The sequence below is a fragment of the Peromyscus maniculatus genome, chromosome 1 (assembly GCF_049852395.1).
Source record: "Peromyscus maniculatus bairdii isolate BWxNUB_F1_BW_parent chromosome 1, HU_Pman_BW_mat_3.1, whole genome shotgun sequence".
In the NCBI taxonomy this organism is placed as follows: Eukaryota; Metazoa; Chordata; class Mammalia; order Rodentia; family Cricetidae; genus Peromyscus; species Peromyscus maniculatus.
Genome location: NC_134852.1, coordinates 31,613,104 through 31,627,659, shown reverse-complemented (window position 1 = coordinate 31,627,659; position 14,556 = coordinate 31,613,104). Strand labels below are relative to the sequence as shown.

General features: G+C 41.3%; 2 protein-coding genes across 17 annotated transcripts in view; one reads left to right on the top strand and one right to left on the bottom strand.

Moving 5' to 3' along the window:
- Positions 1–14,556, bottom strand: part of LOC143273511 (cell adhesion molecule CEACAM5-like) — a 386,206-nt gene that overhangs the window by 240,517 nt on the left and 131,133 nt on the right. For all 16 annotated transcript variants that reach the window (XM_076573549.1, XM_076573535.1, XM_076573531.1 and 13 more), the window contains one exon: positions 2,081–2,356. In XM_076573549.1, the coding sequence (XP_076429664.1) occupies positions 2,081–2,356 (276 nt within the window). The remainder of the gene's footprint in view (positions 1–2,080; positions 2,357–14,556) is intronic.
- On the top strand, positions 4,357–7,494 carry LOC143270701 (uncharacterized). The gene is given in 4 exon segments (XM_076561654.1): positions 4,357–4,378; positions 5,482–5,606; positions 5,691–6,684; positions 6,687–7,494. Coding segments are annotated over 4 exon segments (1,383 nt in total). The 3' UTR covers positions 6,929–7,494.

The following is a 14,556-nucleotide window of genomic DNA, read 5'->3' as shown; positions in this document are numbered from 1 at the left end:
GGCAGAAATACACATCAGTAATACAGAATTAGAAAGCCCAGAAGTGCTCATGCACACTGGCCATGATTAAATTAAAGATTAGTTAAAATGATAAATATGTGTGTTTATGGGGCACAGTTTTGCATATATATTATAATGTATGTCAGATACGCACTGTTGGCATATCCAGCATTTCATCTGTCACTCTTTATGTTTGTTAAAAACATACATTTCTGCTGGCTCTTTTGAATTAATTGGTGTGAAACGGAGTTGTCCTATTGAGTTACAGAACTTGGAAGGCATTCTTGCTGTCCATCTGAACCTCTGTGACCAAAGGTGTTTTGATCAAGCTGCTAAGAATGCACAATGTTGGAAGAAAAATCAGTTAAACAAGGGATGTTAGGAAGATGTAATATCCATGTAAAAGAATAAAGTTAAGCCTTCACCTAACAACATATACAAATCAACTCTACCTGGATCAAAAACCTAAAATGGATCAGACCTTAAAGTCATCAGACTTTTAGGAGACAGGATGAAAGCACCTTGAAATTGGATTTCAAATGTTGTCTTTGTAATGATGACAGAAGCATCATATGGGCCTTTTGGCTGCTTGTATGCTTCTATACCACATGCATGTTTTCTACATAAGGAGGATAGAAGAGGGTGTTGAATTCCTTGAAACTTCAGTTACAGATAGTAATAAGCTGCCTTGTCGGTGCTGGGAATTAATCCCCTGTCCTTTGGAATAGCTGCTAGAGCTCTTAACTATTGAGCTATCTCTCCATGCATTTGGTTTATGGGACTGGAGAGATAGCTCAATAGTTAAGAATCAAACACACTACTACTACTACTACTACTACTACTACTACTACTACTACTACTACATACCACAAAAAAACAGATACCAGAAAAAAAAGAGTCTGTGCTAGGAGCATGAGGATAAGAAACTCAGTATATGGGCCGCAAAAATGGCTCAGTTGGGAAGAGTGCCTACAGTTTCCCTTCCAGTACCGATGGCCAACTACCACACAGATATAAATGCACAAACAATCTGGGCCAGAGAAATGGCTTACCAGATAAAGGGCTTGCTCACCTACCTTAGTTAAATTCTCTGTCCCCAGAGAACTGGCCCCCAGAAATTGTCCTATGACCTCCACACACAGGAGGGGAACACCCATACAAAATGAATAAATATGCAAACGTAGTAAAAAACTCAATACAGGTCCATTCTATCTATGGATTTTATATTTATGGATCAAAACCTTGGAAACAAACTACTTGGAAAAGTATATCTAGAAAAATGTATTATTTCCTCCTATCTTCGTCCTGTATTCAACAGAATAAGACTAGGGTCTATGCAGTATTCGTATTAGTTATTGGAAATAATCTAAAGAAAATTTGATTGTGTGGTATGGGGTGTAGTGTAACATGAATATTTTACTAGATTCTGAGGGTGGTCTGTGTGTCTGACTCAGACCCTAAACTCTTAATCACTTTGCATTTCTATTTGCTATATTAACATCTATTGTTATTATTATTATCCAGGTCTCACAATGTAATCTGGGCTGTCCTTGTGCTTCTTATTTTATTAAGAGATTTTCTATTCATTTCACATACCAACCACAGATTCCCCTTTCCTCATTCCCCCAGTCCACCAGTGTTCCCACCCAGTACACCCCTGATTCCCAACTCCTCCAAGGCAATGTCTCCCATGGGGAGTCAGCAGAGCCTGGTCCATTCAGTTGAGTGGCCTTGTACTTCTATGCCTCCTGCTTCATGTTCTCTCTCTCTTTTGAGACAGGGTCTCACTATGTAGCTCTGGCTAACCTGAAACTGGTTACAAAGACCAGGGTGGCTGGAACTCATAGAAATCCAACTGACTCTTCCTCTGGTGTGCTGGGGTTAAAGGCATGCAGCTCTGTGCTCACCTTGCTTGGTGTGTTATCATGAGATTAACATGCATCCATCACAAAGCTGGCTGTATTTGTATGTTGAAACAGGTTTTTCTCCTTGTGACTTTGACCCAGTCTGCACTCTATTGATAAAGAAACTGCCCTCACCCCGAAAGTTATGGAGTAACAAGGGAGAAGAGTTCACTCACCTATTATGTCCACCTGGATGGGGTCACTCCTCTTGGAACTGACTTGATTGGATACTTCACACTGATAGTCCCCGGAATGCCAACTCCTGGCAGGGACTATTTCGAGGGTGCTGTTGTTCGAGGACAACTTCATCTCATTTGTGATTCTCAGACTGTGGCCTTTGAAGAGCCAATGGATTGAGATCCCAGGGTCGTTTGACAAGCACTTCAGGATCACAGAGGTCAGGTCTTTGACCGTGGTGTTGGTGAATTGGATGGAGGGTTTAATCACTGGTTCTGTGAATAAACAATGGAAAGGACCAGCTGAGAGTCCTTCACCCTCAGAGATCTCAGCCAGCTCCCAGGGCACATACAACAAAGGGGCCCTCTGCAATTCACATGTTCAAGATACAGTCTGTAAAGAAAGAGCTGAGTCATTCGACTATCAATATGACCCACAGTGACCCTGACTCAGGGTATTTGTGTAGATTCCACACCGCGAGGCTCTTCAGTCCACATGTCCAGAAATCTCAGGGTAGAGGAATGTATTTTCCACTGATATTTATGGGTATTCTTGCTCACATTTTCTGTGACTGTGAACAGTCAGATCCTGCCTTTATGAAATAGCATTTTAATTTTTATTAAATAATAGGGTTAAGATGGCCAAGCTAACTTAGAGGTGTTAAAGGATAGACCTCAGGACTGGGAGAAATCCTTAACTGAAGAATTTCTGTTTGTAGAAAAATTGTATTTCCTGCCCCACAGATATGGATTAAATACTACAGAGAAGAAGTGAATAGTCACAGTGCTGACCACAGCCTGACACTCTAATGCTCAGTACTGATATTTTTGAATAGGGTCTCACTGTACAGTTCTGGCTAGCTTGTAACTTGCTATGTAGACCAGGCTGCTTCAAAATCACACTATGTGCCTCTTCCTCCTCAGTGTTGGCATCAAAGGTGTGTACAGCCATGCTCAGCTGATATTTGTCTTTTGAACCTTGAGAAGAGTAAACAAAAGAACATCATCAACTGTCAGAGACATAGTTCACCCTGACTCAGAAGAGGGCTCTCAGACACCTTCTCCACCCACTCTTTCCATCCCATGGAGTCAGAGCTGAGCCAGGCACCACACCCATGAGACAGGAGCATACCTGGGATTAGAGGTCTAGTCCCCATCTGTGTGGAATATTTTCCCCCAATTTGGAGAATAAGAATTGTGCAAAGTTGAAAGCCCTGGGTGTTCCTTGTAGGTCATGGAGGTCATAAAGTGAAAATGGAGGGGACAGGAAAGCTTGTGTTAGGCACAGAAAGAAATCTTGACCTTGAGGATCTCCTAACCATGGAAAGTCCCTCACATAACTAAAGACTTTTCAATACTGGAAAAACCTCCTCCTCACATTGCAAACTCCATCCCTATCGGCCAGAAACCAGAGAACCAGGAAGGCATTAGACATCTTGGGGGAAGACTGAGTTTTGCTAGTTTCCATAGTCCTGGGCTGGAAATTCAATGCTTCTGCACCTTCCCAGAAAGCCAAAAGACTCCACCCTTAACCTGGTGCTGATATTTCAGTGATCCACTTACTAAGGACTGTAATGTTCTTGATTGTGCTCTTACTGAGGACAGTGACAGTATTAGACAAGTCAGGTATAAGATCTACTCATATTAGTATGGATGTTGGGAATATAGAGCTCTTGGGAGGATGACTGGAGCTCTCCATTGACAAACCAAGAGTACTGTGAGGGTGGGTTAGCATCTGTGTGGCAGGAGATGTGAGGTTTGTCCTTGAATGAAAATGAATATTTGAGGGGAATATGATCTGGACATCAGGACCATCTGGAGAAAATAGAATAAAATCACACATGATGTCAGCAAAGAGGAGGGGAAATCATGGTCTGTAGAAGGACATAGTAGCTCTTTGAGCTATGCTTTAACCTTAGTTGAGCAGCTCCTACCCAGAGCTGGGGTGCAGAATAGCAGAAGAGTACTCATTCAGCATGCACAAGCCCTGATCCATCTCAAGCACAACACACAAACATCCCCCACTGCACACTCATGTGTGCACTGAGGCTGAGTCTGACATATCCCCTGTCTCCATTACCCTGAGCCTCTCTAGGCAGGAGAATCCCTGCAGCCCATTTAAGCTCAATGCTGGGCCTGTCTACATGTGCTTGGGCTGGGACAGGATGCCCTGGCAGCCTAGGTATCTGTATGGTGGTCTGTGTCATGAACCCAAGGGGACTGGAACCGAGTATGGCATAGTTCTAGCCCTCTGTATTTAGGCAACTGGAGCCAGGATGAAACAGAAAATACTTACAGGTAATGTTCAGAGTGAATGGGTCAGTGGGGAGTCCCTCACTGAGTCTCAGATTCACATTCATTGGGTCCAGTGTCAATCCTCACAACACTGAGTACAGTGAGAGTCCTGTTTTCCACAGACAGCATCAGCCTGTCCTCTTCTCAGAGGCTTTGATCATTTATCCTCCACAGGTAGGCTGTATTCTGAGTCTCAGGCTCACACATTAATGCTACTGAGTCCTCACCCTCCATGGGATTGGAATGGTTGTTTGTGATATTGGGCTTAGGTAGCAGTAATGTACTGACCACAGAGAGATGATTTATCATGTGTGGTACTTCTGATTCTTGCAAGGGCATCTTACAACCAGAGATAGTCTCTTAACTCCTAGCTGACCCATATCTTTAAATCATCAGGCAGGGCCGGGCGGTGGTGGCGCACGCCTTTAATCCCAGCACTCAGGAGGCAGAGGCAGGCGGATCTCTGTGAGTTCGAGGCCAGCCTGGACTACCAAGTGAGTCCCAGGAAAGGCGCAAAGCTACACAGAGAAACCCTGTCTTGAAAAACCAAAAAAAAAAAAAAAAAAATCATCAGGCAGGAAGCAAATTAAAGGCAGATGGAGTGGCTGAGTGCTCAGAGATAATGGGGCCTCCTGTGCTGTGTATGGGAGAAGAAAAGACTTTCTCATGTGTGAACTGAGCTGCAGTGTTTGGTGATGGTCAGACTCAAGACTTGGAATCAGAGACCTCATTTTATCTCCTGGTCCTCACCGACCCATTGCCTGCCTTGAGACACAAGGTTCAGGTCTCTCCAGCTACACTGATTTCCCCTACTGAGTGTAGGCCAGAGCCCTCTCAGTCTTTGCTGTTCAGGGCTGTCCTACAGATAGGTTATGATTGAGCTTCCCTGAGAAACCTGACAGTCTGTCAGAGATCCCACAAGGCTCAGGATCTGCCTGACATTTAGTTCAGGCTGGGCTATAGTTGGGCTATTCTTGTCAGGTGTTTGATGCTGATTGACATGAATCTGGGAGCCCTATAAGAATCCTGAGTCTATGGCCAGGTGGAGCTTCTTGGCAACATAATGGCCAAAACTTTGGAGCCCATTCCGATTTGACGGGCGCCAGAATTCACAAAAGGAGACTTACTTGCCCCTGAGGGAATATTGAGCGGTGACAGAGCCAAGAGATCTCGTCTCCAGGGTCAAGTGACAGCGGTCCCTGCTCGCCCTACTTTGGCGCTGCTTAGGCAGGTGAGGGTGGTGGCCATGAACCCTGCACAGGTAGCCTCACTGGTGATTTGAGTAGCAGTCCAGTCATCCTTGTTCCACATCTAGCATCTTCCTATAAGTTGTTGGTGTGCAGTGAAGGATGAAGCAGAGCCTTCTGTTGGAGTACCACATGTTAACATTCCCAAGGCAGGTTCCTTCTTCACTCGGACAACTTATCCTTGTGGCATATGTGGCCCCATTTTGAATGGTCTTTTGGATGTGGAGGAACACCAAGGAACATACCCTGCACTTGTAACTTACTCATGCCGGGCATGTGAGAGACAGTTCTGGTTAAGTGAAAACTTTTGCCGGAACCTAAAGCATAATAATGTCGAGAATTCTTTACAAAAGAATGACAGTAGGGCCTCATTATTTAAGAATTTCAAAGTTCATGTAGAGCCCTACTCTTCAGAGAAGCCCTCTATATGTGAGGTGGAGCAGAGGAACCTTCAGGACAGTTTGATTGGTCACCAACAAAAGGTCACCCATAGCAAGAAGAGATCAGGGAGCACTGAGAATGGAGAGGACTTCCATGTTGGACAAATGCATTATACATGTGGTGAGTGTGGGAAAGGTTTCAACTGCAAAGATACCCTTGTGCAGCACCAGAGGATCCATAGTGGAGAGAAGCCTTATGAGTGCAGTGAATGTGGGAAAGCCTTCAGCCGCAAAGCCACACTCATCCAGCACCAGAGGATCCATACTGGAGAAAGGCCTTATGAGTGCAGTGAATGCAGAAAAGCCTTCAGTCGAAAAGACAACCTCACTCAACATAAGAGACTCCACACTGGAGAAATGCCTTACAAGTGCTCCGAATGCGGGAAATACTTTAGCCATCACTCCAACCTAATAGTACACCAGAGGGTACACAGTGGCTCGAGGCCTTATAAGTGCAATGATTGTGGCAAAGTCTTCAGACACAAATCGACACTTGTTCAACATGAAAGTATCCACACTGGAGAAAACCCTTATGATTGCCGTGATTGTGGGAAATCCTTTGGCCACAGATACACCCTCATTAAACATCAGAGAATTCACACTGAGTCAAAGCTTTTTGAATGCCCTGTGGGAAATTTTTCAGTAGAAGCTCTGATTTTATAGCACACCAAAGGGTTCATACTGGGGAAAGGCCTTTTGTGTGCAGCAGGTGTGGAAAAGATTTCATCCGAACCTCCCACCTTGTTCGGCACCAGAAAGTTCACTCTGGAGAGAGGCCATATGAGTGCGGTGAGTGTGGGAAAGCCTACAGCTTAAGCTCCCACCTGAATCGGCACCAAAAGATTCATGCAGCAAGAAGACTTTAGGGGTGCTTGTAGCACAATAGTATTCAGTCAGATGTTGAATCTCATAGTGAGCGGTCATGACAGGGAGATGCATTAGAAATGGCAAGTATGTAGTAAGCCTTCAAGAGCTATGTTGTACATTCTGACTAGCTCGAGTAACATGTCACTGTCTCAGTACATATGACTGAAACGATCTAATCTCTTCCATCTTAGTCTCTTCAACAACCTGCTGTGGGATGTTCTGTATGCTATAAAAATGTGTTGCTATGATTGATTAATAAATAAAATGCTGATTGGCCAGTAGCCAGGCAGGAAGTAGAGTGTAGGCAGGACAAGCAGAGAGAAGAATGCTGGGAGAAAGAAGACTGGGTCAGGAGACGCTGCCAGCTACTGCAATGAGTAGCAAGATGTAAATGACCGGTAAGCGACAAGCCACGTGGCAAGGTATAGATTAATAGAAATGGGTTAATTTAAGATATGAGAACAGATAGCAAGAAGCCTGCCACAGCCATACAGTTTATAAGTAATATAATTCTCTGTGTGTTTACTTGAGGGACGCTAGTGAGAGAGATTTGTCCTGACCTTGGGCCAGGCAGACCAGGAAAACTTCAGCTACAACAACCTCTGGGAAGAAAAGATTTATTTACTCTTCAAAGTCCCAATAGTAGTCGTGTAGCACATGATAAGAGTATAATTCCCCAGTCTGTCACATTTGACGGGCAGAGTTGTGTATAACCAAGAAGATCTGAGCTATGCTCTGTATTTGGCTTGCAGAAATAATTTACTTCTTGGATGTTGTTTTAGTGTGAAATATTTTTTATTTGCTTTTTTGAGCCAGTATTTTTATTTCGTCCAAGCTAGTCTTGAACTTCTCTTTCCTCAGCCTCTTTAGTAGCTGAGTGTTTAGACATGTGCCACTATCCCCAGTTCTTTATGAACTTTCTAACATAATGGGCATCCCACATCTTTAAGTCATCTAACCAGAACAAGTACTTGACTTCTATTGCTTTGGCTTCCAATAATAAATTCCTTAGAATTTACATTACTTTTAATCTTAGGGGAGGTTGGAGTGTAGTGAAAATAAAGTTAGTATTTGACCAGCTAAAAAGATAAACAGTCTTGTATTTTAAATGGGGCAGCAGGTTGCTGATGATTCTGAGTCCAGTTACTGTGTTACCTTCTATTGTTGAAAAACACTTCATAGATAATAATTTCAAGTATTTGAAGGATCTGACTTGACTGGATTTCAGAGTTATTTGAAGGACCACAAACTGATATATTGTGATAATCTGTCATGTGTTTTGGAGCAGAATGGATCATGTGTCTCATTCCTAGCTCATGCACTAAATCTCCTTGCACCGTTGAGGAGACCTATGTGGTCAGGATTGGGATGCAGGCTACCAGCTATATATCGAAAAGTGCCACTAAACAAAAGTACAGAAATAGTGGATGTGAGTATCTGGAATTACAGATTAGTTTCAATTAACTACAGGGGAAATTCTCATTGTAAGAACATTCCTAAATATTCTACTCATGAAAGCTGTGTAGTGTCAAAGGATTTATAGAACTCTTCAGCAAAATGTGCTGTGTCACTTAGGACCGAGGTCACTAGTTCAGCATAGATTTTTTTTTTTGGATTCCTATGCCTTCCTGAGATCTTTGCTAAATGTCTTTGCTGTATAGGCAGTAACCAAGAGAGTGAAATAATCCAAGAATGTAACTTTTCGCACATAACCAGAATTCTTGGTTACAATGAAAATGACCTTGGTTGCTTACCACTGGGGAAGATGGCTTCCTAAGTTATTTGTAGTGATATGGTAGGATTACTATATTAATGTCTACTTTTAGAAGTGGGTCATCTAGAATTTTAAGTGGAATATTTTTATAGGCTTTATGGAGTGTAGTTAACAAACTCTGTATATTGTATATAGTTGTGTAGTTTGATATATGTGTATATACTGTAAAGCCATTCTAGTGGTGATTTTGAACATACCCCAGAGCTCCAAAGTTACCATGTGTTTCTTCAGGACTCTTCTCAATGTCCTTTATGCCCTTCATTCAATCCCTAGGCAATCACCGGTTTTATTGTACATAAGTTCTTCAAGAGGCTTATGTCAATGTAAATTCCAAGTATTTGTGTACATTTTGTCTGCTGTTAGTCTGCATTGTAGCAGGAATCTTAAAAGTTCTTATTAATAAAATCAAACCCGAGGCGAGTTATTGGGGTCCATACTGGTAGATCAGAGAGACAGAATAAGCCACAGCTATCTCACCTCCGCCGGATCCTCAGCTGGTCTTGTCTCCTCAGACTGGAGGCTTCTGTGTCCTCATCCCAATGGCTCTCAGCTGAACTCTGCTCAAAAGCCTGAATGCTTAACCAGCCAAAATCTTAACCAGCCAAATGCCTCTAGTTTCTGGTCCTCACGCCTTATATATCTTTCTACTATCTACCACCACTCCCTGGGATTAAAGGCTGGCTTTCTGGGATTAAAGGCGTGTGTCACCATGCTTGGCTATTTACAATGTGGCCTTGAACTCACAGAGATCCAGAGGGATTTCTATCTCTGGAATGCCAGGATTAAAGGTGTGTGCTATCACCGCCTACCTAGTGGCTTTTCTGTTCTCTGACCCCAGATTAATTTATTAAGGTACACAATATTTTCGGGAACACAATACCACCACACTGCATAACCAATTTGACATGTATTTATGTTATAGGTATGAACAGTTCATTTATTATTGACTGCTGGAAGTATGGATTTACCACAGTTACCCCTTATCATATTTGTCATTTTTCCTGACCCATCTTCTAAATATTAAAAACAGTGATTGCAGATAAAAAAAAAAGAATCCTGAGTCTATGAAATGATCTAGAGGAGTGAATGTCACCTAGTAGGTCTTCATGGTGGGGAGGTTGGAGATGTGTATGTGGACCAATAGCTTGTGCCAAGGATGGCCTATGTGACCCTGACTCAACCACTGTGTTTCCTGTCTAAGTTTCCCTATAATAGGACACATGGTAAATGATCATTGCTAGGCATCTAAGATAACCTTAAATGTGAACAATGACCTGACCTTCCACCAAGTAGTGTCTAGTAGTATTTGCCTGCAGGAAATAATCCCTGCACTGTGGTTAGAGAGATGGCTCAGTGGTTAAGAGCACTGGCTGCATTCTGGGGAGGACCTGCCCAACTTGGCCCCAGGTTCTGGCCATCGGGCAGGGCCCCACCCCCACCCTCACTGGGGAGGTTCCTCTTTTCCAAGACCCCAGGCATACCCTGGAGTCTACACACCCTGCCCCCACACCCATCTGCCCAAGACCCAAGTCACTGCCTGAGATTCAGAGATCAGCCCCCAGCTCCCATCCAACCCAGAGCTTCCATCAGGACCAGAGAGAGGATTCCTGAATCTGTCAGCTCTGTCTGGACCAAGAACACTGATAAGGCCAAGAACAAATCCACAAGGAGATGGGCAGATGTCAAGGCAGAAGTACATACAACAAAATAAAGAGCAATACAGCATCACCACGTGAAGATGCTAGAAGCTTATAAAGAAGAAATCCAAAATGAGATTGAGGAACAAACAATAAATGGGAAGAATGCTATAGAAAACTAGAGGAAAGGACAAATAAAGCAGAAGAAAACAATAAATCCCTGAAAGAAAATCATTAAAAAGCAATGAAACAGATGAGGGTAACAGTCCAAGACCTGAGAAGGGAAATAGAAAAAATGAAGGAGATACAAACAGAGGGCATGCTGGAAATAGAAAATCTGAGTAATGAACAGGAACTTCAGATGCAAGTATAACCAACAGAATGCAAGAGATGGAAGAGAGGATCTCTGGTGTTGAAGATACAGTAGGAGAAATAGACTCATCAGTCAAAGAAAACACTAAAGCCAACAAAGTCATGACCCAAAATGTCCAAGAAATTTGGGACACCATGAAAAGACCAAACCTACAAATAATAGGGATGAAGGAAGGAGAATAATGCCAACTCAAATGCACAGAAAATATATAATCAACAAGATCATAGAAGAAAACTTTCCCAACTTAAAGAAGGAAATACTTATGAAGATACGAGAAGCCTATAGAACACCAAACAGAGTAGACCCCCCAAAAAAAATTCACCTCACCACATAATAATTAAACAACTAAATGTACAGAATAAAGAAAGAATATTAACAGCAGCAAAGGGAAAAGACCAGGTGACTTATAAAGGCAAAGCCATCGGAATAACACCCAATTTCTCAATGGAGACTTTGAAAGCCAGAAGGACCTGGACAGATGTAATGCTGACTAAGACACCATGGATGCCAGCCTAGACTAATATACCCAGCAAAACTTTCAGTCATCATAGACAGAGTGAACAAGATATTTCAAGACAAAGCCAAATTTAAACAATACTTATCCACAAACCCACCCCTACAGAAAGAAGTAGAAGGAAAATTCCAACCTAAGGAATTCAAATACACCCTCAAAAACACAGGCAATAGGTAACACCACAGCAGTAACCCCAGAGAAGAGAAGTACCCCCACACTACCACCAAAAAAAAATAACAGGAATGAACAATTACTGGTCATTAATATCCCTTGATATCAATGGAATTAATTCACCTATAAAAAGACACAGGCTTACAGAATGGATATGAAAGCAGGACCCATCTTTCTGCTGCATACAAGAAACACACCTCAAATTCAAAGATAGACACTACCTAAGAATGAAGGTCTGGGAAAAGTCTTTCCAATCAAATGTTCTTAAGAAGCAATTGGGTGTAGCCATCCTAATATCCAGCAAAATAGACTTCAAACTAAAATCAATCAAAAGAGATCAAGTAGGGCATTATATGCTCATCACAGGAAAAATCCACCAACACGAAGTTTCATATCTGAACATTTATGCCCCAAACACAAGGGCACACACATATGTAAAATAAACATTACTAAAGCTTAAATCATATATAAAACCCCACACATTAATAGTGGGAGGCTTTAACACCCCACTTTCACCACTGGACAGATCTCCCAAATCAAAACTTAACAGAGAAATAAAGGACTTAACTGATGTTATGACTCAAATGGACTTAATCGATATCTACAGAACATTCAATCCTGACAAAAAAGATGATACCTTCTTCTCAGCACCCCATGGAACCTTCTCTAAAACTGACCACATACTTGGCCACAAAGCAAATCTCAACAGATACAAAACAATTGGAATAACCTACTGCGATCTATCAGACCACTATGGTTTAAAGTTAGATTTCAACAACAACAAAAACTGCAGAAAATCTACAATCTCGTGGAAACTGAATAATGCTCAACTGAATCACCAATAGGTTAAGGAGGAAATAAAGAAAGAAATTAAAGACTTCCTAGAGATCAATGAAAATGAAGAAACCACATACCCAAACTTATGGGACACCATGAAAGCACTGCTAAGAGGGAAATTCATAGCATTAATGCCCACATAAAGAAGTTGGAGATATCTTACATTAATGACTTAACAGCACACCCAAAAGCTCTAGAACAAGAAGAAGCAAAGTCTCCCAGAAAGAATAGACGCCAGGAAATTATCAAAGTGAGAGCTGAAATCAATAAAATAGAAACAAAGGGAACAATACAAAAAATTAATGAAACAAAGAGTTGGTTCTTTGAGAAAATCTACAAGATAGACAAGCCCTTATCCAAACTAAGCAAAAGACACAGAGAGAGCACATCAAAATTAACAAAATCAGAAATGAAAAAGGGGACATAACAACAGACAATGAGGAAATCCAGAGAATCATCAGATCATACTTCAAAATCTTGTACTCAAAAAAAAAATTGGAAAAATCTAAAAGAAATGGATAATTTTCTGGATAGGTACCACATACCTAAGTTAAATCAAGACCAGATAAACTATTTAAATAGTCCAATAACCCCTAAGGAAAAAGAATCAGACATTAAAAGTCTCCCAACCAAAAAAAGCCCAGGACTAGATGTCTTCAATGCAGAATTCAACCAGATCTTCAAAGAAGAGTTAATACCAACACTCTTCAAATTATTTCACACAATAGAATTATCAAACTCCTTCTAAGAGGCTACAATTACCCTGATTCCTAAACCAAACAAAGATGCAACAAAGAAAGAGAAGATAATTTGCCTTGCTATCCAATTTTCAATAAAAGATAGCTCACCAAACAGATTTCAAAAAACTTTTACTGTTTCTTCATTAAAATAAATTTGCTTTACATTGACTGTTCTCAATAATCAATCACCTATGTCTCCTGACTAAATACATAAACACTTTTGGATGTAATGTTTTTATAAGGGTGTGAACGTTTAGATATAGAGACCATTTAGGAAAGTTAAAAAATAACTTATATGAATTTCCAGTTATTGGGATAGATAAATAAAACATATAAGCATCTGGATATGGTATAGATGATACCCACATCTCAGTAAATAACCTACAGATACTGAGGATGTATAACTAAGGTAGATGTATGGATAAAGTTTTTATTGAGATCTGAGATATATAGGCTTTAGAAATAGACTTATATAAGCATTAATACAGTAGTCTACAGATGTCCCCCAGAGGAGACCTGGGACTAATAAAAGGCCATAGCTCCTCCAGTGTACAAAGTATAATAATTGTCCAAGGAATAATTGATCCTGACTTTACTGGGAAAATTAAGATTATTGTAAACCTCCTACAAAACCAATGCAGAATCTACAGGGCAGCGCCTAAGGGAGCTTCCAGTTTGGATTCAAGTTTTATGGTCTTCTGGGTTCAGGAAATTAAATATTCCAGACCAACTAAACCCTTAAAATACAGGGAAAGAAAATAATTGACTTGCTAGACATAAGCATAGACATATCTTACATTTTAGAAAATGATTGGCCAAATACTTAAGACAACTATTACTCCTTCATCTCTTATCAGTCTAGGTCAAGCTAACCAAAAGCTCAGAAATATTAAAATCGCCAGATAGATAATATTATGGCATATTCTGCCCAAAGGTCATCCCCTTTATACCTAACACTCTGTGGGGAAGAGACATGCTGCAGTTAATTTGTGTATCATTAATCCCTGCTATGGACTAATATCAGCTCAAGTGCTATAGATGGGTGTTAAACTTAAAAGAACTTGGGTAAACAAACCAAAGGCATAATTGAGTGCATTATTCTAGAAATTATAAGTGATAGACATGGCCTAGGGTATCAAAATTTATCCAAGGGGCCACTGTTGACTGCCTACCCCACTGCATGGAAATCCGGTGTTCCTATCTGGGTTAAGTAATGTACTTTGAATGCTGAGAGAATTGCAGCTGCCATTTGTCTGGTGGAGAAGAAGCTTAAAATAGGGCATATAAAGCCTCCCACCAGCCCTTGAGTCACCCCAATATTTGTTGGTTAGAAAAACATCAGGCTTACAGGCTGTTACAAGACCTTAAAAAATTAAATGAACTTTATTGGAGTCAAGGGGAGCTTCACAATCTAGATTGCCATCTCCCACTGCCACCCCTAGAATCCAAAATATAATTGTCATAGACTTACAAGATTGCTTCTTCACCATTCCTCCTCACCCTATAGATCATCAGCCTTTCACTTTTAGGTTGCCTTCTAACCCTGACACAATGGAAGTCAAAAGCTGACATGCAGAGCAG